Source organism: Acanthaster planci, linkage group LG16, assembly GCF_054643075.1.
Source record: "Acanthaster planci isolate LZ-2023a linkage group LG16, COTS_SCS, whole genome shotgun sequence".
NCBI lineage: Eukaryota > Metazoa > Echinodermata > Asteroidea > Valvatida > Acanthasteridae > Acanthaster > Acanthaster planci.
Window position 1 is genome coordinate 6,322,299 of NC_141792.1, and position 26,960 is coordinate 6,349,258.

Here is a 26,960-nt window from a genome sequence, read left to right on the forward strand (position 1 = left end):
TCTGCTTAACATTCAAACCATTTATTCAACTAACATTTCATTAGATCATTTGTATACATTTCAATAATGTCAGCCGCTTCACTTATTATACTTGTTACAAAATTACGTATTAACGCCATTCAACTTAGACTACATAATGTGGGCAATACATAAAAATTGCCATTCGAGCCAAATCTGGGCAAGATAACTTCCTCCAAAAAGTACTTTAATCCCAAACCTCAAGAGAACAGCTATGGCCTTTACCTTTGCATATCATTCTGGGATGCAAGTAAAAAGAATGTGTCAACATAAATATAGAATGGGGTCGAAGTCACCAATCACAATACATCAAATACAAAAGTGACAAGTCCTGTATTAGCTTCGATTTATAAGTGGTAAAGCACGCAGGAAAACTTCTATAAAATGTTAGTGTTCAGCTTCAAGACGCTTTTCCCAACGTAAACGGCTAAAAAATCACACACTGTCCATGTGTCATGTGGCTTAAAATATTTCCGCATGAGTGTTACTATTCCATTTTATCATCAAGTGCATGATGAAGTGATCTATACTAAGTAAGAGTGCTATTGACTCCTGTAGCTATTGTTTCGTAGAGGTGTCCTTTCCAGTAACCTGGCATGATGAAAATGTTTCTCAACCAAATTACATCCTCATTGGTCTGAGCCCTACATACCATGCACCACGGATTCACTACGATATTTGGTGAATTTGAAGAGGGTTACTTCAATAAAATACACTATTTCATGATTACATCCCAACGTGCAACCGCGGCTCGGTACCCAGCCAAGTCTTGGGTCTGTGTATAATGTGGTGACAGCTGGAGTGGTTTACAGTAAGTTGTGCAAAGCTCCCACACTCATGAATGAATGAAAGAAATGAAGGATAACAGCATGTGTACGAGTCATCAACATCAGATTTTGTAAGCCATCATTGTCCTTTCATTCTGAGTCAGAGTCTCAGTTTGCTTTAAACTGACAAACAAATAATGTATCAATAATTCATTTACAAATGTTAACAGAATCACGGTCAATCTTTTCTGAATCACCTCCTCCAGTCTGGCAAACATCTTCGTTCATCCAGCACTGCTACATAAGCACAGATAGTGGCATAAATTATTTACATGTTCTTGTCCTAAACTCTACAACAACCTCAATTAACTATGCATTATAACGTTTTCTTATTTCAGATCTCCAATGAATAATGGTTTCTTCCTTTAGGTTTACGTTAATGATTAAGGAACTACATGTACCACCACATATTTTAGACAGTTTTAACTGTAGATCAATCTGTGCAACAATTCATTTCATAGTTTAGTGATCAATATTCAAATAAATATGCTTAGTTGTATTTATCTAGCTGTTACAAATTTTTCAAAATGCTCTTACAGACAGACGCAACAGACCAAAATCATTTCTGCATCCTATTCACAACATAAAACAACTGAAAACTCACTTTAATAAAAAAACACCTGTAACAGCATGGGACATCTTTTTAGTTTGTTTTCAAGTTTCAGAAATTACCTCAATCCTTAAACAGAATAAGGGTACATGACAAAAGTATCTCACTTTCTTAATGTTAAATATATTCAGCCTAAAAGACAGTCCGAGGAAGATATGACAATGTGTTATGTAATACAAAATATTTGCTACAAATGAGTGTCACAATGTTTAAAATTGACAAAATAATAACATAGCACTACATCAGCCTAATGACAGGTTATATATTTGTGTTAGATATGTGTATCTCACAACTGGCAATACAAATTCACCTTTCCATCTCGTCAGCTTTGTGCCAGAAAAGCTTGTTAGTGACACTGTGAGCAAATGTCACCTACAGATAAAAATAAGTAGGAGTCAATTTACACCAAGGGATGTCCAGTAAAAGCCGATTACTTATAGCACAAAGAATTGTACCCTGTATCATACAAAATGCCTTGACAGTTTTTCTGAATAATATGATGACAGATAAAACTTTAAAGTATCCCTATTTCAAAGTTTAAGCGAGGTTTCCTAATTTTTGGCTGCAATCAAGCCTGATTTATACATCCACCACAACTCGGTCTACCTGGCTGTGCCATCAAAAGGACATATTTCCCTTCTTTTCATTGATCATGGAAGGGAATCATCCAAAGGCTGTAGATATTTGCTAGGCACACACCTAGTAACTGTTTTTTAGACTGGTTCTGTGCCAATACAGCCTCTGTGACTTTGTATTCCCAAGGTTGGAATCAGACCAGTTTACAATTCCTGACTTTTTCCTTTTAAAAAACTCCCTCCTAAGCCATAAACAAAAAAAGAACATAGCCTACATTGTAAATGTCTGTGCGAGTGTCCATAGGCGGCCATGTAGAATGGCTGCTGAGCATGTACACAACACCAATAACTCAGTAGAGTGGAACACTTTGCATAATAATCGCAACAAAGCCGGGAGATTTGACCTAAAAAAACAAACAACATTGACAAATATATGCAGATAGACCCTTACATTTGTTACTTAACTCTCACAAATCTTTGATAAATATCTTGCTAGCATTGATTGTTTTCAAAACTGCTTGCCTAACATTTTGTTTCCAACTTCGGGCACATATGCGCATCTTCAGTGCTACTGTACTAGAATGGTTCGAGGCACAGCTCTTTATTAACCCTTGCTCTATGAGTGCAATTTACTGCCAGTCAGTAGTACCTGCCAATGAACTGCAGCTGGAGTGCATTGGAGGATTCTTTGCATTACCAGTGGAGTGATTTTCAAACTCCCAGTGGAGTGCATTGGAGGATAACCTTGTTCGAGGCACAGCTCTTTATTAACATGACCTTTTACAACCAGGAACTGGTGTAACCATAGTGCATGTAACATGCAATTTTGAAGTGAGGACTCAAGGAAAACGTAAATTCATTTCGCGATTCTACCTCCAGTGAGGACTACTTGAAAGGTGAAACATGAAAGGAAATGAACATACACAAAAAGGCAGGAATTTTAACATTTATTTTTTTATGGTGTGTTAGTGTTGGTCCCAAATCCTCATACCAGTAACAGCAATCAGGCTAACTCACAGATCAGGCATACAAAATTTACTTCATGTGTCCAGTGCAGCCAAACGGCTATCAGCAAGAGCAAACAATTGAACACAGAATACAAATTGGGTAAGTGGTACCAGTCAAATTAATTCAAAGTGCAAAATCATTGTTAAAAGTTGGCCATTGTGACTTGTGCAATAGCAGGGGTAGCATACGAATTACCCCAACGTGAAACAAAACAAAGCGCATTTGGTAGTGATGTCTCATGAAAATGTTTTTCAATCTTGAGCGTAAACAACCTACATGTACACCTTGGAATAGCTCCAACAGGATAAGGCAGGGGAAACCAACTGGAAACTTGATGAGAATGAGCTACATGTATGACTTGGATATAAACAGAGTTTCAAGTTATGTGACTACAAGGTTTGAGAGTTTACTATATTAGTAACTTGTAAGAGTTCTTTCAAAATCAAAGAGCAGTTATAATGCTGTGCAGGCCACTTCTTGTATACCATGAACAAGAACAGTTGGGGGTAAGTTAAAGGTCAGGGCATCAAGATGCCTGATGTAATCAGCCTGTTGTAAGCTGTCAGTAGGCGGTAAGGGTAAGTAGCAAAATGCTACAACTGTCTTGGCGGATTGCTCTCTGATCATGTCATTTACTCCCTGTATGTAGCTATCTGATACCTGGGAGTAGACCAGCTGTGCACGGCCATGGTCAGTACTCGGGAGGGAGTCATCCCTCAGGATGGCTAGTGGGTTGACATTCTGCTTACTGACCATGACAATCTGGGCCTTGATGCGAACATCACTCAAGAAGCTCTCCAGCTTCTCCCGTCGGTGTTGGATCACAGCTGCCTCCTCCTCCTCACTAGTACAGAGGAAGACTCGCAGAAGGGTATGCTTGCGCCAGACTGGCACCATGTGCAGCACACAGGCTAGCTGGAGGAGAAAGATGCAGGCTGTGTCAAGGTACCCACTTGTTTCAGGCTTGAAAAAATTGATGGGCCAGACATCCACATATCCAGGCTCCTTGCTGGCAGCCAGTGCATCCCGGTCAAACTTGTTGAAGTGGCGTGCCAGGCAGACATTCTTCTTCAACCGGATACTGTCACTGATGATCATGACATACTCATTCACGGTCAATCGGTTTGTGCTGTTGAAAGGCCGTAGAGGATCAAAGGCATTCATAAGGAGGCCCCTTTCCTCGTCAATCCCAGAATCCTCTGTTATCCCATAAGATGTGCACTGACCTGTAATGTGACATTTCTGGAAGGAGTCTTTGGAGGGGGCACTGTCATAGAAACCAATGATTGTTGTGTTTGGTTTCATCCCTTTTGGGTGAAAATGAAAATGAAAAAAAAATCAGAATTCAAAAGCTTTCAAACAAAAATTTGTTCAAAGACTGTTACATACATGTAGTACCTAGACAAGTTCATTTGAATTACTATTCATAAATACTTCAGACAGTTTCCCCATTTAACTATGTGCAACATGACCATGTATTAACATTTGATAATACCAACTGCAATTGATAATGCCCGAGGCATAAAAACGCCCTGGCACCTCAATACAAGACAGTTTAATCCATTCCTATTGGTCAAAAGTCTATGCACTGTGGCACGCACAGCTCGCCACGCGCACGCCAAGTCCACATAAGGAGATTCTTCTGGACGACTTGCACAAAGAATATACCATAACTGGACAGGGGTGTTCAGGAAAAGGAAAGTAAAATGCCTTATCAAAATCCTTGAAATTTATCATGTATTGACTTCTTTTGGTATTTATTTATGGTATTTATGAATAAGAATAAATATGTGCTTGGCTGGTCTAAAATGTGCATTTAAGACCAGCTCAGGAGAATGAAAACTGGTAATTGCGGCTTGGGCATTTATCCAATCGCCTAAGCCAGTTTTAAATGCATGTTACTGGCCAAGCACATATTTATTCCCTTTTTAAAGCCCGATCTTATGGAGGGAAATGACTTTTATCCAGATAAAACAAGAGACCCCTGTGACAGAAAAACAAAGACATTTTTCGGATAATTACCTCCAAGTCCTGATATCCTTATGAGATGCTGTGCCCCTTCTCGTATAGTTGGTGCCAGCGTAAGCTCTATGAAAGCTTTGACCTTGAGTTTCTCCACAAGGACAATCCATGCTGGGTATTCACTCTGCACAGGATCATCATAGGTGTCATCCAGTGCACCTGAAAGGATTGTTGGGAATATTTTCAGTTACATTATGGACAGCTGCAAGAGTGAGACTGTGCTTTTAAAATTTTATAATCATGCACCTGCTTCACCACAACAGGTCAGGAAAAGAAATTCTGAAAAAAGTCCAGTCCACCCACGTTGATGATTGGGCAAATGTCGCCACAGCCTGATTCAATTTTTGTCCATGTACACCTAAAGTTACACCCAAGTATACACTTGCATATTTAAGACACGCACAACTTACCACTTTCAGACTCATTTTTTACAATTACACTTAAACGGTTTTATATAAATTTTAAATCAACATAGTCATGCAATTCTGATCAAGGAATGTTGGTTATTTCTCCAGGTCTTGACAATCTGAGGAAGTAAAACAATTGAAAATCTTTGTCATACAGTGTGGTAAATCATACAAATGTTGCCTGCTTGAAGGGGTGCTTTGTACGCCTGAGGGAATAAATGTCACCAATTGGTGTATAACAACTTATGGAACCTGTCACAACACAACGGTTATGTTGTACCACAGTAAATGATTCTATGCATGCCTGGGAACAAAGTGAAATACATTTTACTAGGTCACAGTGCATTTCCTTTCACTGACATTGTCTTCACTAAGAAAGACTTCGGTGAATAAATGTCTCAAAACTGAATAATTAGTATGGAGTCTGATCTTTGTCTTGACATTTCCTAAGAAATTTTCCAGAAAGCTATCTAATTCTCTCATGGTAACATTCAATACTGAATTTGCAGTATTTTTCGTTCAGTTACTTCTCAAAACTCTACTCGTAAAAAGGCCTTTTGTAAAATATTTGCTGGCATATCAATTTATGGAAACTGAAAAATTACCTGACCTAAAAGAGAAATATCCTGCCAAAAATTAACCTATCACTTCTGAAAATCTAAAATATATGAACAGCAGTACAATTCGGTAGTCTCGTACTCAAATGAACAGTTAAGGAATTATACTTTATGGTAGTCTTTCGGTAAAAGCCAAAATAAAAACAGACCAAAACAGATGAAGGATTTTGTAATTATAAGGAAATAAACTTAAAAGCTACACTATAACCTGCTTTTACAAACTCTAATTTATAATCTAGTCTTTGCTGACAAGGAACTGTGTCAGGTCAATTCGACTAAATCTAGAACTCATCAACTGCAGGTTGGTAAATCTTTGCAACATTGTACAATCTCATTTCTATATAAGCACAGGGAATGAAAACAAACAAGGAGACCTACTGTAAGAACGATTCTGCAGAAAAAGAAATGAATTTTGTTTTTTTTACCCATCTTCAGGTGACCTTTCCTAAATATTATTTGAAGAAGACAAAGGGAAACTTCTGACACGAGTGTTTCTTGGAGTGCTTTCAGTTAGAAATCACTCTTGCCAAAATTATCAAATGTGACAGGACGCCCCATGTGAAATCCCCATAGGCAGACCGTGTGAGGGTTCTGGAAGCTTGCTGCGAGGCCTTTTACTTTCAGGCTCTATAAGCCTTTTGTGAGTTAAATTTGAATAAAATCTGGCACCATAGAGGAAAGACACAGGAGTTGCAACTCAGACACTTCAAAGTGTTCAATGACGGTCGAAAACATTCCAAAAATGCCTGATTACTGGCTGCATCTTAGCCGGACAAGCAGGGCCAGTAATATCCTAGCAATACTTGTAGTTTTTGCTTGCAATTAAAAACAAACTACTGCTGTGACCAGGAAATAGAGAGAGAAATATTCCTGATATCAGACCTGCTTTTGCCATCGTAAAGAAAATGTTTAATTTTTGATACACTGTTCCATTATCCAAGTGTAGAGGGGACTCTTTTCACTTAGTTGTTTTTGCTTTACCTACTTGTGTAGAGGAGTTGTCCCCCTGCTTTTAACATTGAATTTCTTGTTAGCTTGCCCTGAATTTGCTAGGAGTGGTTCCCCCCCCTTTCCAAAATAATCCCCAGAGTAAATATCCTGTCATGCCCTATTGCACAAGACCTGATGCATGTGAGTTCCTTAGATATAGTCAGATGCGGACCGGCAGCAAGAGAGACCACAGCATCCACATTAACAGCTCTTTTTTTTACTGAGCAACTTCTGCCTTCAGCTTTGGTCTGCTGTAAACTTGGTGAGTTGAATTTGTAGATTATAAATCCTAGGACTTTCTTACATTGTATCTTGATTGTACTATTTTTGATGTTTTCGAATCAATGGAGTATTGAGATGAAAACTTCGATGGAACTCTTGGTTTTGTGAAGTTTTGAGTGCATAGGACTTTTGGAACTCAGGAATACACTCTTTTGCTTTGTTTTTAGTCATAACAATTGATTGCTTGTTACAAGACTAGACTGCTTTTTGTACTTTTGCTTGACTACTGAATCATATGGATTGTGTTTTATTACTTTCTGGCCAGAGAAGTTGCGTTTTGCTTGAGGCTTTTAAACGATAAACCCCCTAGAATGCATGTAGTTCATCAGAGAAATTGTGGTTTATACTTGATTCTTAGTGTTTTTTTTTAGCTAGTTGACTACAGTTTTGCCACAATTTTGAAAAGTCCTTTTGTGCTAAACGTCTTATGCAGGCATAAATCTGTGAGACATGTATATAATGTTGAGTCAAGCTAAATTCAAGCTGATGGTGTTTATGAGAGTTCAGCCCATGTACAGTGTAGTGTAGTACCCCAGTATTCTTTGTTTCAGCCATGTGGCATAGTTTGTCCATGCTTGGAGGGCATGAAGATGATGTAATTTTTAGAGCTGGTGCATGACTCATGACTAGAATAGACTGGTTTATAAGTTCTCAGGAGAGCTGCACTCTGCCCTGTATTAAGTTACTTGTTAAGTCTATGGTGCCCTGCAGAGTTTGACTCAGTTTGACTTGTGCAAGTTTAGCCCCTCTGTTTGCAGAAAGGATTAAGCCCTTCTTGCTCTGACTTGACTGTTTATCTCCTGAGAAAGCTCTTGGCCTGTGCTGAACATTGCCTAATTGACCAGGTCATTGACCTGTAGCCCATGTAAAATAGTGTGATAGCCAAGTTTTTTGTTTTTGTTAAAGAGCAGTGATGTTCAAGGTTTTGGGGCATTGGATTTTACGTACAGAGAGTTTCTTCTTTTTAATTGTATTTCTTCATTTAAACTTTTGATCAATGATTGCAGATTACAGGTTCACCACTGTTCATGTTTTTATTTGATTTGATTTATGACTTTGAAACCTGGATCATTACTGACTTTTCCTTCCTTTTCTTGTACTTTTGCAGGTTTCTTGCTTGATTGCTTTAATTTTGCGACTATTTACTAGTGCTGTGTTGGTTAATAATTTAAGTCGGTGTTGGTCAATAATTTAAGTCGGTGTTGGTTAATAATTTAAGTCCGTGTTGGTTAATAATTTAAGTCCGTGTTGGTTGATAATTTAAGTCTGTGTTGGTACTGGTTGACATTTGTCTTGGTTTAAGCAGTATTGTTGGTTTAAGTTAATTGGTTACGAGTTGAGTATATTTCCTGGTCTATACATTTAAGAAACACAGCTAAAATTACTGGTCCTGATTAAGAGGTTTGTTTTGGATTTTTGCTCTGTTCACATTGAAATAAATTTTTTTTGTTGTTCTTTGCTTGTTGAAATCAAATTTGATCTTCCTTTGTCATTTCTTTTTGAGAATATCCTGCGACTCTTCCTTTTGATCCCTGGTTCATGTTGGTTTTCGCGAGTTCCCCCATTGTGTGTCTTTTTTCCAGGTTACACAAGCAGTATACCTCAGTATACAAAGTTTTAAGGATGCGGATTACCAGCGACAACTTGCAGCGGCGATCATAGGGTACAAAGGGGTTTTGTGGTTGTGAAACAGATGGTGTGTAGCAAGATGTTATAGCCCCCGCAGTTCAACCTCCTTCTGTGTCCTTCCTCTATGGGTACACTGAGTTCTTTATATTCATGTAAATATCGATTGAATTCTCCAGAATAAAGACACCATTGCAATACCTGGTGATTCGGGGCAAGCTTACCGGTACATAAGAGACACCTTGCACCAGTGCACTTTTTTCAATGGATAAGAAGGGCACAAAGGAACGAGTCCATTCCAGGGATGGTTGTCACTATGCAAAAGCCTGCCCCAGATCACGAGGTAGAGCAACAGTGTCCTTACTCTGGGGAATTCAAATTGTTGTGTTAATGTGCAATCAGATAACTCAGTGTACCAGATTTTATTCCAATTTAACTCACAAATGGCTTATTCTCTTCTGTATGGTGTCAGTCAAAGTGAGATCAACTGGCTCCAGAAACATCAAAATTGTGCTGCAAGGCTTGTCTTTGAAGTTGGTCGTTCTTCTGATGCCGCTGATCTCTTGCAGCAACTAAACTGTGTATCAAATATATATATCCATATATATATCCATATATACAAGAGCCAGGGTCTGCCTTTTTTCACCGCGTTCGCTTGAGCGTGGGCCGAGAATAATAGCTGAAAAGCAGGCTGAGGATCTCAATTTTTACAGCGTGTCTAGCCGCCTCCCGGTGCGAAGGGGTTAAAGGCGCTATATAAATACTCTTTATAATTATTACTAATAAATATTTTGCAATCTATCACAGTGGTACAATAAGAATAACTTTCCCTTGTGAGTGGAACGGTGGACAGTGCTTTGCACATTTCTTGGGAGTGACTTACATGTATTTCCATTAACCAATTCCCAAAGAGAGCTCACAGTGTTCCTGAAGACAGCATTCCAGGGGAAAAAGAATGCTCCAACTTTTAAGAAGTTCCCTATACTTAAAGTCAAAACACTATGAACTTTAGATCGTTTAAAATAGGGTTAAATGTCGTTTCTCGGTTAAAAAGTATTCCACCCTGATTTTATTCCCATTTTAACCACACAGATCAAGCCAAAATGTTTACCCCATTTTAGCCATGTTAAACTCCGATTAAAAGTCAAGGAATTACTCATTCTTACTTTCTTCAAATTAAACCTTACATTGCACTTTTTAATCTACAGTCTACGCCGAACTCGTGATTAGAAATCTGTCAATCCCCCCATCCCCAAGCTTAGTACATTCTTTTCATTATCGTCTCAGCCAATAGCAAGAATGAAAAGATGTAACATGCAAATTGAGGCCATACCTCTATGCGAATGGCCCAAAATATATTTTCCACTGGAGTTGCCGTTGACATCGAGTGTGAGTTCGACTGTGATCAACATCCAATCAAAATTCATTTGAACATCTATTTCTAACTTCATTGGCCAAGTATAGAACGTAAGGGCGTGCATCTCAGAGATTTGTATGCATAATGTTTTCTGAATACACATAAGCCAAATGTATTGAGAATTTAGTATTGTAATGTGGCTGAAATGCCAAACCTACATGTTCATTGTAACTTTACACAATAAATTCACTGATTTCTGACATATAAAGCAATGAATTGAGCTAACATGGGTATACATAACTTGTTATCCTGTTTCTATTGTCTGTTTTTTCTCAACGTTTCTTGCAATTGAATGCATTTCCTTTGCTGTCAATGCCATGTCATTTCAAAGCTGAACATCCGGACCTAACAGCGTGGGTCGGTTTGGTTAGAAAGTGCCATGTTTAAATGATTTTAGGTGCGGTTCGGTGGTTTGGCTGACATGAGAGCTTGTAGCAAAAAATATTCACCATATGCAGAAGATCGGGCGCATTTATACATAAGCTTGCATGTTGCATTCCATCCACGGATCTGCCGGTTCGTGAGGGGCTCCATTGCTCGGCAGGGATTTGAAATGCGTTAAATAAAATGTCTCTATCCTGAGAAACAAAGGATGCATGATGCTTGAAAACTAATACATATAGGTACAGGATAGGCCTACAAAGTGCTGAGTATAGGTGCAAAGAACTCACTTGTATCAATCTGTGGTGATTAAAAGCTATTAAGTATACTGTTAGGGATTAGGGCCACGCACCAAGGAATTCATCTGGCCTTAGGGATTGTACTCCACAAAACTGACTGCAGAGTGTGATTCCCCAGAAGATCCCTGTTTTAACTGAATAGCCGGCCTTGCCATCTGAGCTGAAAAACCACAAAACTGACCACAGATTAACCCCTTGACTACGGGATTTTTTTTCTGAAAGCCGACTCTGAGAATTTCAGCCTCACTTGGTCACGAAGGCCACCTGCCAACTGCAAATTCTCGGTTTGTGGCCCTGTGTGGTGATGATAATGCAAATTCGGCTTTTCTATTTCTTGGCTACACACAAAGGCTAATCACCATATATACAAGAGCCAGGGTATGCCTTCTTTCACCGTGTTCACTCGAGCGTGGGCCAAAAATTTTTGCTGAAAAGTGGGCTGAGGATCTCAATTTTTACGGCAGCTCTTACCGTCATCCGTTGCAAAGGGGTTAATGAGCAGAGCTCTTTACCAGTTCCCCAAACAACCCCATTTTAACCCTGTATTTTCGCTACCCCAAGTTTAACCAAACATGAACACGGTTAAATTGAGTGATCAGACGGCATACACCAGTTTTAACCGAGAAACTGCATTTTAACCGAGCAGAAATTCATAGTGACAGCCAGATGCTGTTATCTTTCGTGCCACTTGTTTTCACTCAGCGCTGCTTTGGATGCTGCAATCAAGTGTTCAAGTTTAACACTTTTAAAATCTTTCAAGTGGTGAAATCTAATGAGTTTGGTAAAGTGTTACAAATTATTCCAAGATTGAGTTGACAGTAGGATTTTTAAAGATTTAATGCATTAAAGACACAATGTCAGGTTGGACCGGGAGTGAAAGTAACCAGACCCAGTCAAACTAATCTTACCTTTTTTAACATGACCTAGGACGTACAGTCCACTCTTCTTCATGTCATTGACGAATCGTATCAGTTCACAGCAGGAACGGGGATTGGCAACCAGGAGAAGCATCTGAGGCCGCCAGAACTTGACATGGTCCTTCCTCACATCCAGTCGCAGAAGATACTTACGCACCTTCAGGAAAAAGAAAACCATAAACAAGATAGAAATTAATCTTAGATGCAACACAGACTTGCAGTGGCTGGTCTTTTTATGAAGATGTGTATTGTGTAATTGGAAACATGAGCAGAAATATGACAGGAGTTCTCAACTGAAGCCATTCATTAAAATGCTAGTCAGAATATATTGCTCAGCATCAAATTCATAACTGGACAATGCCCCTCTCTGTTTCACTAGTAACCTCTTTTTTTGCAAGAAATAGTGTCGCCTTTCTGGACAAAGCAAGCAATGTGCTTTAAAGCACACAGAAATTAGTCCCTTGAACAGCAAATGTTTCTCATGCTATTCCAAACAGATATGAGTATTTTCAATACAACAAGAGTTTGAAACTTTAACATTTCTGACCATCTGTTGGGCATCATGTTCCCATACCCTGGGATTCAATTTCAATGAATTATTCAAAGCAGGTACCATGATTACAATGGTTACAAAGAAACTGCGTCTTAACCCTAAAGCCTGATGACTAGAAACAATGCTGACTTTAAAATAACAAATTTCAACAGATACAAGCAGGTCACTAATATGTCTGGCTCATGATTGGACAGAACAAGTTAAATTCCAACAAGTCAACAAGTGCTGTTGAAGTTTGAGTCATTTGGCATGGATGGGTTTACAAAGTATAGAGGTACCTTGCATAGCAGTAGAACCAAACCTGACAAAGTCAAGCTCAGTCCAATGTATGGTACCACTAGCCAGTCACTTCATGGAGCAACCCTACGTGTTCCCACTCAATCAAAATCCAACATCATCACCTCAGGTCTTTGTTCATCAATCCAACAAAGTTGAAAAAGAAGTTCATAGTGTATGGTACAGAGTTGGTCAAAGTTGATAAAACCTGGAGTTTAAGAGGCTGGGTAGCTAGAGTTAATGGTTTGTACTTATTAACGGCTACTGCAGGAAAGGTCATCCATGCTTTACTTTCTTCACATCTGGATTGCTGCAATGCCCTGCTAGTTGGCCTTCCAGCCACATCCATATCTCGTCTACAATGTGTCCTAAATAATGCAGCTCGGGTTGTTGTCCGATGTGGTAAATACGCCCACATTTCAGTTATATTGAGAGAGCTACATTGGCTTCCGATATCCAAAAGGATCAGTTTCAACATCTGTCTTGTCATATTTAAGATCCTGCATGGACAAGCTCCTCGGTATCTTTGCAAGCTTATCTGCCTGAAGCAAAGAGGTTGGGTTCTCAGATCTTCTGGTTCATAATGGTGGAACTAAGAGCCAGAACTATCCGCTACAGTCAGCATGCCTTTGCCAGGGCAGCACCTGCCATTTGGAATAAACTTCCAGTTTCACTCTGTCAAATTACATCCTTGGACATCTTCAAGAGAGAACTGAAATCTCATCTTCTTTGTTAGGATTATTTTAATTGTGCTCGAGTATTTTGTATGTTTGTGCGTTGTTCGGTTTTCCGGATAAGTGTGCTATATAAAGCTATATCATTATTATTATTAAAGAAGCCCCTTTAATGGCTGAAACCAGCCAGGATGACCTCCTGATTCCTGTGTCATTTATTATTCAGGGTGAGAATACTGGGTGAACTGAAGAAAATCTGCTTACCTTCCAAGACTACATGTACTGCATAAATAAGCAGTTCTATGAGTCAACCACAAATGCTGGCCAGCAATGTTGGCTCAAGCCAGGGAAAGTGTTACTTGGTACCAATGGCACTTGGTATGGTGATCAATGGCAAAAATAAGCAGGAGCTAAATTGGGCCACAAACCTGATGGAATATCAGTGCCTGTGTGATGTAGCCCCACTCAGATTCACTGATGCGGAAGGAGTTGATGAGGAAGAGTACGATGAAGACAGCAATGCTGACAGCACCCCAAATGGGATTGATCAGGAACATCATGACTAGGCAGCAGATGATACCAAGGAGAGAAGTGTGCCAGGAGAAATACCGGAATGATGGTCTGTGGAATGACCACAGTCAAATCAACATGGACATTTTAATACAAGGCTCCAATCTGTCACTTTCTTTTTTGGCATCTACCATTTTGATTTCTAATGGTTCTCTGACAACCAACATTATTCAGAAAATTTCTTGAAATTAGTAAACATTTACAAACAACAATATATTAATTTTTTTAAGAACTAAGCTCTGAACTTATTGTATTTCAAAAGAACCAAACTTAAGGGACAATATTCCATACATGGACATCACTTGTTCTTCTAAGTAAATACTTCAGTATTTTCCCAGCTAAATTTGACTCTTTAGGACGTGTTTGCTTTCTGAAGGCTGAATTACCACTGCAGGGAAACTGCAACTCTTGATTCATGCATTTATTAAAGTCATTTAGATTATTACAATGGGTTTCTTTATAGTTTGCCAGATTGTCAAATTCACAACCTTCAACATGTTCAGAATGCTTATGTTCAACTTGTTTGTAATTCATACAAATTCTGTCACATCACTCAATTGGTAATTGACCTACATTGACTTCCTGTGAGATTTAGAATCACATTCAAAATACATGTGCTGCTGTTGACCAACAAATGTCTTTATGGCTTGGCTGCACCGTATCTCAATGAACTCGTATTTAAAGAGTGATTGTCTCATTATAATCTTGGAAGATCACCTGCGGACACTCTGTTGAGTTATCCCACAAGTCATACCAGTCACTTTGGCTGACTGCACTTTTGTAGACGTGGCTCCCAAACTCTAAAATGTTGTTCCTGTTAACATTCCCAGAGCAAATAGTGTTGGTGTCTTTAAATCTTTATTAAAGACTCATCTGTTCCGGGAGGTTAACTTGATCTTTTTGTCTTCTCCCAACATGTAATTGTTGATGTTATAATTATTGCTTTAATGTTCGTTTTACTGTTTTTTTTTACATATTTCGATGTGTAATTGATCTTGTATTTATGTATAATTTTTGCATTAGACAAAAAAAAAAATATATATATATATATTCGGTCTCTTGTCAGACCAAAGTACCAGAATTGATGCAGCGATGCATTTTTTTTGGGGGGGGGGATTGGCTTTTCAACCCCTTGACGGCAGGAATTTTTTTCTGAAAGCCGACTCCAAGAATTCCAGCCTCGCTTGGCCACGAAGACCACCTGCCAAACCGCAAATTCTCGGTTTGTGGCCCTGCATGTTCTGCACGTTTTGAATTACACAGTGAGGATGCTCATTGTTCAGTGGCATGCGGCTCTACTCAAGCTTCCACATTCCTGTTACCTCTTTTTAAAGTGGGGACTATTGTGAACATGGTGATTATGATGCAGATGCGGCCTTTTCATTTCTTGGCTACACACAAAGGCCAATCACCATATATACAAGAGCCAGGGTCTGCCTTCTTTCACCATGTTCGCTCGAGCGTGGGCCGAGAATAATAGCTGAAAGGCGGGCTGAGGATCTCAATTATTACGGCGGTTCTTACCGTCTCCCGGCGCGAAGGGGTTAAGACTGGCAACGGACATGGAAATGAGTGGCATATTTAATCAAAGTTGTTGATCAGCTGGCTGCAACTTTGTAACCTACCCATGGTCTACTGTTTATGCTGAACATCAAAATTATGCAGTCATAATGGATCTATCACCGGGTATGAGCTACCGATGAATTAGTCTGGTTTCTTAAATAAATTGTCCTTCGGACTTGTGGCCGGGAATCAGTCTACTCGCGAACATTCAGGCCGTGCAGAAATAGAGGGCACTGTTTTTAAAATTTTGAGGAAAAAATGGAAAAAAATTTATGCGCACGTTCAAAATGACACGCAAGCTAACCAGACACCGACTATTTTTTTTAGCCTAATATTTTTAGATGTATGAATTACTATATTTTCGGGTGTATCTCATTGTTTTAATTGCTTATATGTGTTTTGTCAGTGCAATTTTACTGGATTTTTAATGAAAGTGTATTTGAACATTTTTTATATAAAATTTTCACTTTATAAATCAATAAATTATTATTATTATTATTACTGCAAGCATACTTACCGAAAATTTGGAGCTGAAGCAACATCCATGGCCATACAAGCCAGGTTTGTGGCAGCATAGGAGAGCAGAAAAAACACTGTGACAAGTGGAGCAATAGCATTCAGAGATCTCATGAGCAGAACAAGCTAGCAAAGTCAAGAAGAGAAAAAACAAAGAATAAGCACTTACAAATTTTTTAGGACAATATACTTGACACGTATCTTACTTAAATTTAAAACCTTTAGAAGACCAATATGTTGAAACTTCTTTGAGGATTAATCCTACACTGTCCAATTTACCAGAAATCAGCATAATCAGACATTCAGCACTGGACATGGAGCAGGTTTACCCCTTTGTTCAAACTAGCCTACCAGAGTCACACTGAACCAAATTTTACCTGAGACTCTGAAACACCTTGGTTTCAAATAGTGCTCTTTCCGTAAGCTGAACTCAGTGTAACTTTATGGAAATATATGGCTATTAGGAAACTAGCAATGAAGAGACTGCACTAGCTTGAAAAGTGAGGATATATCAACTTTAGTTAATGAACACTGTAGCAAGAAATGACACTGCAAGAAGTTATTCATGCTCTAGATACAACTATTTGAAACCGAAAATCTATTTGGATTGATTGAAGTTCTTGACAATTTTAGTTCCGCATGAAACTGGTGCACCATTCCAAAAAAGGTTCAAGTACATGTAGATCCAATTACATTTTGTGAGTGATGTACAACAATAGCAGTGGAGTCCCATCAAATCCCGCTTTCTTGATTACCATCACAGGGTCCAACACAAACCTGATAAATTGCATCTGGCCCTGTGATGGTCTCTCCTACAACACTGGGTGATGGTATTACATTCACACTTGATCTTGCTTACCTGAACTAAGACCCAGGACATAAGCACTGCCACAATGGGGTTCCCACTGGCTGTGACACCCCTGTATACTGGCATTAGAAGCAAACCTGTAAACACAACAAAGGGAAATCATATAGCAAAGCCCAAAACAATGATCAAGACAGCACGAGTTCAACCCAACAGGATAATACACGTGAGGACCACGCACGTTCAATGCAAATTTGGCAATTATGTTACATTAAAGGATACACATTAAATGCAACCATGTTAAAACAATACTAATTCCACACCCTCAAAGACAAAAATGAAAACAATGACAAGCAGGAGACACTTTTACACTCAATGGAACTTGTGGCGATGCTCAACTTGTGGCATTAGTGCCACATGAAAATAATGTGTGATTGTGCACATTCAATTGGAAAGTACCAATGGGCATTATCTGCCATTACTTATGGGGTTTCTATGGCATGATTAAAAACACTTTCACTGTTTATGCAGCGCAAAATGAAAGTGAAATTTACTGATTGTGCATTTAGGTTTTTTGTGTATCAGCTTTGCTGATGCATCAATTTAGAATATGGACATAGATATCCAAATAACCGTACAAAAACCTTACAAAACTTTGACTTTTCCACAGGTTTGTGCAATCAATCTGTACAGGAGTCAGCCCTCTAGTTTTTATTTAAAGCTCTTTGGTTTCAATGCAATTTGAGTGCAATAAAATTTAAGGACAAAATTATCCATTCTCATCTTCACATGCCCATTCTGTGCAATTTGTCCACCATGTCTTAAGTGCTGAACACCCAAACCAACAAGCTCAGTTCAATTCAGCTCAGTTCATTGCGAATGTATCATGTCAGTTTGGTGATTTGGCTAAAGATCAGAAGAAAAATCAGTGCTTAATCTGGCCCTTAGAGAACAGGTTTATACCAAATACGCCATCTTTGGCTATGGCATGTAAGACCCTCGATGCCCCGATGAGGGTTGTCAGAGCTGCTGAGAGTGACACAACAAGAATTCCAATCACAACTCCATGAGGGAAGATGTTGATTTGTTGAAGAAAGCCATAATTGTTCAATAGCAATTCTCTGAAAGTGCAAAGAAAAACGAAAATGATACCGGTAAATCATAATTTTAAATAAAATAATGCTTGGAAAGAAAAACAAAGCTGAAATAGAAAATCACTGCATAGGGTAGAAAATATTTTTAAAGTGTGGGAAAACCTGAAAATTACATTTGCAGAAGCAGGTGCCATACCCTCGCACTTTGGTGATTTCCATTTGTTTCCTATAAACACACATTTGTGGGGACTGCACACAATGAAATACAGATGTTCTGAGGACCATGGATGTTGTGGGGCCAAAAACTACAGGAAAAAACTGGGTCTGAAATGTCCAAATGAAAGATGTTAGCTTCTCAGTGAGTTGAAGGCCCACAGGCATTCAGAGTCATGTCCATTCTCCCAAGCCGATCTTAAATGCATGTTTAAGGCTGGCCAAGCAGATATTTATTTCCTCATTAAAATCAATGTGTTTAAACCTCCTCTGTGTTACAACACAGGGAATCCCTGTATTTTTACATGACATCTGTTGTGTGGTTGTTAATATGGGACTACATCCCCATGCAATATGGGAAAAGTTGAAAGGTAAATATGCACAATTACTAGATGGCAGGATACAACTTACTGTGAGCAGGTTGCACTGACAAAGAATGCAATCAAGGCATATATCAGACCAGTGAAGAGACAGGCTCCCAAAGTTCCAAGTGGAATTGACTTCCCTGGATTCTTCAGTTCACCTAAAAATCCACCAGTAATTACCAACAATACATACTGTGAGATCTGGGCTTGATTAACACAGCTTTGACTCAGGAATTAGTTTTTCAACTTCCAATACCAAGGGGAACAACCCACCCTTAAACCATGTGTTCCTCATAAAAAGTTCATTTCCTGCCACTTAGGACCACATCTGTGATTTTACTTGTGACTGACTACATGCCCACGTCATCTCAAAAATCAGACTTCTTTTGGCTCCCTAAACAGGCAACACATCAACCTTTAAAAATTCTTTCAGTAATGGGATATGATTTCCACCTCAGAACTTTAATTTGTAACTGAACTCAAAAACTTGTTCATGTAAATTTCTTATCCGGGACATAGTACTATCACCATGCTTGACTGTTTCCTTTCAATGACAAGGAAAATAAAAAGTTGAGAAAGGGAATACATCAGTACTAGTACCTGACATGTTAGCCCCGGCCATTATGCCTGTGCAGCCATTAAACAATACAGCAAACACGACGAGGAAATTAACATCAAGTAATGTGGTATAATCTGGCATCAATTTACCTGTTAGGGGAAAACGTGCACAGAATCAAGCCAGGAAAAAGTAAGAAAATGTTAAAGAATACTGCAGCTGTACAGTTTCTTTTACAAGAACACGAGAACTTTGTGAAAATCTGTTAATTGTTGGGGTTAGTTCCTTCCCATGCTAAACATAATTTTAACTATAATTTTATTCACTGCTTCAGTGTGCTTTATTGAAACATAAAGTGACAATTTTATACTTACCATACAAGTTGCTCTGAAGTGTTTCCCACTTGAAACCTGTGTAGTTAGCAGACCCATTTGGGTTCAGCTGATTGTTACGAGGGAAATGTACCTCGAACTCAGATTTGGTAAAAAAACTGACTAAGACTGTGATGAGAGCTGCCATGACCACAAGGAATATGAAGAAGGAGGTGCGAGCAAACATCCCTGCCCCAATGAGGCAGACAACAAGGCAAAAGAGTAGCACAATGGAGGAATAGAGGAAGGACCACCAACCATCAATTGGTATTCCACCACCAGATAGTAACAAAGCTCCTGCATCAACAAAACATGAAAATTCCATATGCTGTCATATGGCCTTAGGACTCAGTGTGTGAGGACGAGATGAAGTGTGCACCTTATCACCTGACAATGACTTCCCCTTGGGCAGAAATACATTGTAAATGGTGAATATTTACACTCTCACGGCTAACACATGTTGAGGGATACTAAAAATTACTCCTTTTTAATTTGATGTACTACTCAAGGGTACCATTTGCCCCCTAAGGGGATATAACACACTATGAACCTCCTCACAGCAGGGCACACTGTATAATGCCTACATTTTCTACTCACTGTTGAAAAACCAAAAGCTTTTTCCCTTTACTTTTCACTGTGTTTTTGCAGATGCACAGATAAAAGAACATATTTTGGCAAAATCAAACTCCCGCCAAACAGTCTTTGTTTGCAATGGCTTTTGATACATCTGCACTTAAGGACAACAGATTTAGTTGTCTTGAAGTTGATTTGATTTAATTTAATTAAAGTTCAGTTTAATTCAGTAATTATCAAAGAAAGTGTTCTACATAACTTTGTTAAAGGGGATGGGCCATGTCGGGTTAAATTGACTTTATAGTTTCCACCGTTTAATATATAGCAAGTTGGATTAACCCGTTTTACGTCATTAAATCAGCAAAAATTGGCGTTTTCTGTGCGCTTTTATTAGTCTTTGCCTGAGTTCTTCGAAATAACGAAATCGGTCAATGACGGCTGCAAACAAATCTGCACAAAAATGTGATGTCATTGGATGGACTCAACTTTCCAGACAAGAATGCATAGTTCCGGCAAAACAGTTTATCGGTCCGCGCAAGAATAATGCTCTCTGCTCTGGCAGGTTGTTGGGTATGTACATGTAACTCGTACGTGTCAAGTCGATCACATTTGGTCTTGTTTCCCTATGCCCTTCTCTTAACAAGGGGCAGAACTATTGGACAACTAATGTGTTTTGCATCACATCATACACGTGTAATAATTTCTATAGCGAGTTGTGAATTTCAAAAGAATGCTGATAAACTGTGTTGTCGACGGCCTTTGTCGCGATCAAAACAATTCCCCAGAGAGCAGTTTTTGTAGATTACCAAGCAACTTTTCACACCAGTGTTTGTAGGTTAGATCTGTGGATAACACACAGTCAGATTTTTACGAGGACTCAAAATTTAAAAATACATGTGCCTGTTTACAAGTACTGACATACACACCCATATATGTACTACGCGTAAACGATATTGGGACTATATTGCACTGCTGCACGTGGACTATTTTCCAGTGCAAATAACACTGCACATTTGTCACGCGTACGCGTCGATGCCTAGCAAGTGACTTGCCATGCAGGATGAAAAAAATTGTCGGAATGGAACACCAACTTTGACGAAGTAGGCTAGCCTATAACCATGGACAAAAACACTACTTCTACTGTACAGCTATAGCCAATGGTAGGACAATTAATGTCTTTTCAGAAAGATAAATTTTTATAATGGTACAGGAAAAAATGAAATCATGACCAGTCCACTGACTGATTGTCGATCAGGGTCACCGCCATGCCTATGGCAAACAGCCTCGAGTTGAAAAATCTCTTCCTGAGTGTATTCTGGTTCGAACTGACAAGACAATATTTCTTGAGCCTCATCAGCTCCTTCAATGTCACTTTCTTCATCAAATGAATCAGACAAACATGACAATTGATCGCTGTCATGATCGGAAAAAGCATCAACACTGGAATTATCGTTGCTTGAGTCTGACACGATTGCTACTACCTGTACATTACGCACATGTCGACGCGCTGTTGCGTAATGTAAACAGTCGCCGGATAAAGGACTCCATCCTATGATGTCATGATTCTTGGGAATTTCTTCAGACAACTTTCTGTACCCGACGGCTGTTGTGTAGCTTTTGCTCCAAGAACGGAGTGAAATAGGGTCGTGAAAATTATAATTTCTAAAATATTTCGGCGCATTTTGAAATTATGCAGATGTGTTTGTTTTACGTGTTCACGCACGTTTTACGAGAAATATTCCCAGCACGGCTTATCCCCTTTAAAATGTAGCTAATTTCCTAAAAATGCTATTTGATTTAACACTGCCTAAGCTTGAGCAAACTTTGCAATTCAACTTGACAAAACATCGAGTCACCTAGATGATCCAACTAGATCCATCAAACTTGCAATTTACATGTAGCATACCAGCACCTACCTCCAGTCCCAAAGTTGTCTATGATGGCTTCAACAAAGCCAATGCAGTACAAAGCAGATGAGAAAACATTGGCAATAAAGAACATGACTCCTATACTGCCACCAAACTCTGGACCAAGAGCTCGACTGATCATGACTGAACCTGTGGTTATGGAAACTAATTCAATAAACTTATGCATATTTAAATTAAAGCTTCAGAGAAACTGTTTGAAAAAGAACATACATGAACATGTAACTGTAAGGAGGCCATGTTGGGATATGTTGAAGAAGCATTCATATGAAAAGTTCCTCTTAAAGATTTACCCCAGAATTTAGAAGGAAACTACATGTATGCTGTGAATGGCCATAATTTGAAGTAATATGCATGTATCCAGTAGGCCTATTGTTTCAGAAATGTGTGGTTTATTCCTCACCCCTGGATGTGAGGAAAACCAGTTACAGCAGCTTGTTTGATCAAAATGACCCCAGTGCCCTTTCCATAATCCAAAGACATAAATGTCAAAGAAACAATTGTTTCAAAGAAACAATTGTGGAGCAATTTTTACATAAAATAAACTCTCACAATCTAACACCAAGTGTGCCTTTATTTTTTCCTACAGTCTGACAGTAAGGATCATTCATATTCCTTGCCTTCTCTTGCCATTATTAAAGACTGTGGATCAAATCAGATCTGATGCATAATGAGGGAATGGGTCCGCCGGTCATTGACTGTGTAATTCTTTTCATTCAAATATCAAAACCAGTATTCAAAAACTAGGTTTTTTGGAATACCTAAAACCAGGGCATTTGATTGGATTGCTTTACTTCCCAAGGTATCCTACCCACTGACAAGATGTTTACAGTACATTAAAGGGACCATGTAATTAAACTATGTTACTAAAATCCTTGAAATTGCACCTTTGTATTTCAATTAACCTAATTTTCATTTATTTTGGCTGTTTTTATCTGTATTTTTGGGCTTTTCTACTTTTTATGCTAATAGTAATTTGCATATTCATAACAACACTTTGATGTTATCTGAGGCACCAGACCTTATCGTTGCACTGATTTGTGCACAAAAAAATTGCTGGACTTGTTTTATATTTTGTTATCAGAGATGTCCATTCCTTCAGTAATTTTTGTGTAGCATAAGTATGTGGCAAATATCCAGTAAATAAGATTTTCTCAGAAATGTTTTTAAAGAGTAAATTTTGGGTTCAAAATTTGAACATGAAAACATGCAACCTGAATATTGTCTTCCTGGATTTACATGTACATCACACTAACAGCATCCTCACTTGTCTGGAAAAATTTGAACGATTTCTAATGTTTGAAAAAGTTCACTCTCAGATCATTTAACTCAACAATGATTTCATACCTTAAAGAAGAGTTAAAATATGCACAAAAAGTGATTCTAAAAAATTCATTGCATTGTTCCTGAAGGTACCCTTAGTCTATTTCTTAGCTGGATAAAAACATGTTTCACCATTTGCTTCACTTGAAGGAAAATCAAACCCATTATTTCAAAGCGTATACTTGCATATATATACTTGGATATATATACCTGTACACTGTGTCCCCCCCAAAAAAAAAGAAATTCTAAAAGAGGGTTAATTTGATCATGTTTTGTGCTATATGACTATAAGTTTGTGTTTGTCATAAAGTTGCAGCAAAATGTTTTCCAATGGTATACCTTCATGACATTCCTTTAGTTATGCTTCACCACGTTCCATTGTTTGGAAAATGGTACATGTACAAAAACCTCAGCCTTAGCGACACTTCAGCTTAAGGCATTATGATCACATTTAAGCATGGCCTGATGATTTTTTTCGGGAAAATTACTTACAAGTCAACATTTCTTTGTGTGAATGTGTGGAATGGAATGCTTATTTTCTTTCTTGGTCTGGAAAACTGTGTTCAAGCAGTGTGATATAGACAGCTTATGCAATAGATATTTGTAATGATGAAAGCTATTCACAGTTGAAACCAGTTAGACATATGTTAAGTAACAGTTTGCAACGTGGTCCAGCTTACCATTGAGCAAAGAGTGTTTGTTGTACACAGGTTATTCCATGAAAAATGTTCACTTCAGTGAAAAAATTGCAGTTTCAAATTGCACTTACAGTGCGTTCCCACTTGAATTGGGAAAAGGTGGATAATGATCCGGCATTTTGGTGTGATCGTTATCTTACCACAACAAAGCTGCAAGTCACGTTCCCACTTATGCTTGATCCACCTTTTCGGATGAAACTGTCAAGCCCAAAAGGTCACTGAGTTCAATATTACACATACGCTAGCTTTCTGAGTGCGCACTCTGTGGCAGTGTTGTGTGCTAGGGTGGCATGCGTGTGACTCTGCGGTGTTTTGGGTGCGAGCTTCTACTGACGTGACGACCTTGAATCAGACCGAATGTTCAGCCTAGTACTTTGTCTCTTCAAACTTTGCTTCTGTTTTTGATACTCTGTTACATGCGGCAGGTTATACGCTAATAAGGAATTAGTTTTTGATGGAAAGCAAGTGAAATTACACAAATGAAAAAGGTAAAGAAACGGGAGAATGCGCAACGAAAAATTATGAAAGGGCTAGGTACACATTGCGGCATGCATGCATTGCGCATGCGTGGTGACACATTTTGCTAGCCCGTAGTTCAGCAGTTGTTTATTGTGCATGCTGTTCATGTTAAAAATTTCAAGAGCTACACGCCAATAAAGGTGTTTCTTTGTTCATCAGACCACAACAGTCTGATCCTGATCCACCTTATAACAGTTAGCTTTCCCATTACACATAACTGCCGGATCTGATCCACCAATTGAGGGATCTGATCCAGTAATTTGGCAAAAGGTGGATCTGATCCCCCAATGGATCAAGTGGGAATGTGGTCCAAAGCTCTTAAATATTTTTAAAAAGTAATGTGTAAATTTTCATTTTCCAATAGACAAATCATTATCACAACTAAGTTTGATATTTTTCCACCAGTGGAAATATTGTATAAAGTATTGCAGTAACACAGAAATGTGGCTGTTTTTGAAAAGTTTATTCTTCCGGTCCCCAAAGAAGGCAAAAATGTCCTAGACGTCTCCTTCAACTTTTAAACAGTAGCTCAGTGTATATATCAACAGAAAATCACAACGGATTTCTATATTATTTATAAATTTTTCGAGGCATTTATCCTCAAAGTTGTGTGATTTCTTTAACATCAGAAGCGTTATTTCTGTTACGTTTTTCACGTAAGTTTTCATAGCCATGTTTCATGTACGTTACGATTAAATTTCCTTACATGTGTAGCAACCACTATTCCTCACCACACAAATGGCGTAACAGACATGACACTTTGTGTAACGGACATGACACCTTATATAATGCAAGTGGCAGAAACAACATCGTGGATCAGTGTAACAGACTGATGATCAGGTTGAATTGCTTGAGGGTACTAGTGGGATGTTTCTACAAACTTATAGTAACTCATAAATACAAAATCTGCATCCTAAAACAGAAACAACTAGGGTTTCCTTTCTACCTATGGAAGTCTGTTGATTTCAGATGATCTTGCTAACCTGGTCCCTGTACATAATCCCATTCCAACCTCTTGAAATCTTGACTGATAACCAGCAGCAAGCACGCCCTTTTTATTTACATAGTGGATTACTGAAGTCACGACAATGCAGTTTCACTGTTGCCTTCTCTTTGCACTTTGATATAACATATTAGACCTCATTCCATATGAATTCACCACAGAGCCAACACATTTTCATGATACATGTTTGTTCAAACTTTGGATTTTATACACGTCTGGTATGTTTAGTTTTCTTGGCCTCAAAACCTGAGATGTGATCTTCTTTGTTGTATCATTTGTGGTACTCTAAGCATTGTATTCCATGTGCTTTATACATGTGGGAGTGGGGCAGACGTCTGACCCCACAGTTCTGGGGGTACTACAGTATAGCTGTTAGATCACTAAATCCTGCAAAAAGAACTTTAGATGTGTTGTGCAAGAACATTAGGAGGTAGTACTGTGTTGTTAGTCGTCTTTTTATTTTGAAACAAGTGAAAATATGGTTCACTTCACGAGGGTGTCATGTCTGTTAGGCAAGTGTATTGATATTATCTAACAAATACTAAGCCATAATGAAAAGAATCACCACAGTTTTAACTAATATATGTTCCATCTTGGTATGGTGGGTGATAGTAGGTGGAAATTTCTATTAACTGTAGCTAGCTCGTGCAGAAGCAAGTTTGCTTTATCTTTTTTTTTTTGTAAATATTGAAAAAAACAACTTCCCTGAAAATACAAAAATACATGAGATACATGTATTACAGAATACCAGTTATGATGTGTGCCTCTATTTGTAACCTTGCTATGAAAACAAAATATATCTGCCATACCTTGTAATACAAAAACACTGTACAGAACTGTCATGTCCATTATGCTAAATTTGTCATGTCCGTGACGCTACATTTTAAGCTATGGAAAAAGAATGCAACGTAAAACTGTTTAAAAAGATTACTTTATGATTAAAGCATGACCTTAAGGTTTAATTAATACCAAAACCAGGTGCATTCTATTAAAAAAAAAATCACAGCACTTTTCATAATTAACGGTAGGTCAAAATGCCTTATCCATTTTGTATCATGTCTGTTACATGTACATTCACAGTGAGTCCATTTTCTCTACAACCATTCAATAAAATTATGTGAAATTTACTGTGTATATCACAGATACTTAAATGTGTCTGATAAACTCAATAAAAATTGTTTGCAGACTGTCAATTCTAAATCTGCGATGATGTCTTAACGTCATGTCTGTTACACTGGAATTGACCCCACCTACACTGTAAACTTCATTTCATTGTTTTGTCTTTGTTGAAAGGTTAAATTTCCCTAGAGCAAAGCTGGATGTGATCATAATGTCTAATAACTTAAAGTGTCTCATAAAGGTTTTGA

The 26,960-nt window shown here is 38.4% G+C and overlaps 1 protein-coding gene across 2 annotated transcripts in view; it reads right to left on the reverse strand.

Annotated features, from left to right (window-relative positions):
• The window catches only part of slc12a9 (solute carrier family 12 member 9), a 36,871-nt gene continuing 9,911 nt past the window's right edge, over positions 1 to 26,960 (reverse strand). For both annotated transcript variants that reach the window (XM_022255466.2, XM_022255464.2), the window contains exons 4-14: positions 22,042 to 22,176; positions 19,556 to 19,849; positions 19,226 to 19,333; positions 18,672 to 18,783; positions 17,917 to 18,074; positions 17,008 to 17,093; positions 16,150 to 16,274; positions 13,928 to 14,120; positions 11,988 to 12,153; positions 5,061 to 5,219; positions 1 to 4,345 (exon numbers count right to left, since the gene is read on the reverse strand). In XM_022255466.2, coding sequence (XP_022111158.2) covers positions 3,492 to 4,345; positions 5,061 to 5,219; positions 11,988 to 12,153; positions 13,928 to 14,120; positions 16,150 to 16,274; positions 17,008 to 17,093; positions 17,917 to 18,074; positions 18,672 to 18,783; positions 19,226 to 19,333; positions 19,556 to 19,849; positions 22,042 to 22,176 — 2,390 coding nt within the window. In that variant the 3' untranslated portion in view covers positions 1 to 3,491. The remainder of the gene's footprint in view (positions 4,346 to 5,060; positions 5,220 to 11,987; positions 12,154 to 13,927; positions 14,121 to 16,149; positions 16,275 to 17,007; positions 17,094 to 17,916; positions 18,075 to 18,671; positions 18,784 to 19,225; positions 19,334 to 19,555; positions 19,850 to 22,041; positions 22,177 to 26,960) is intronic.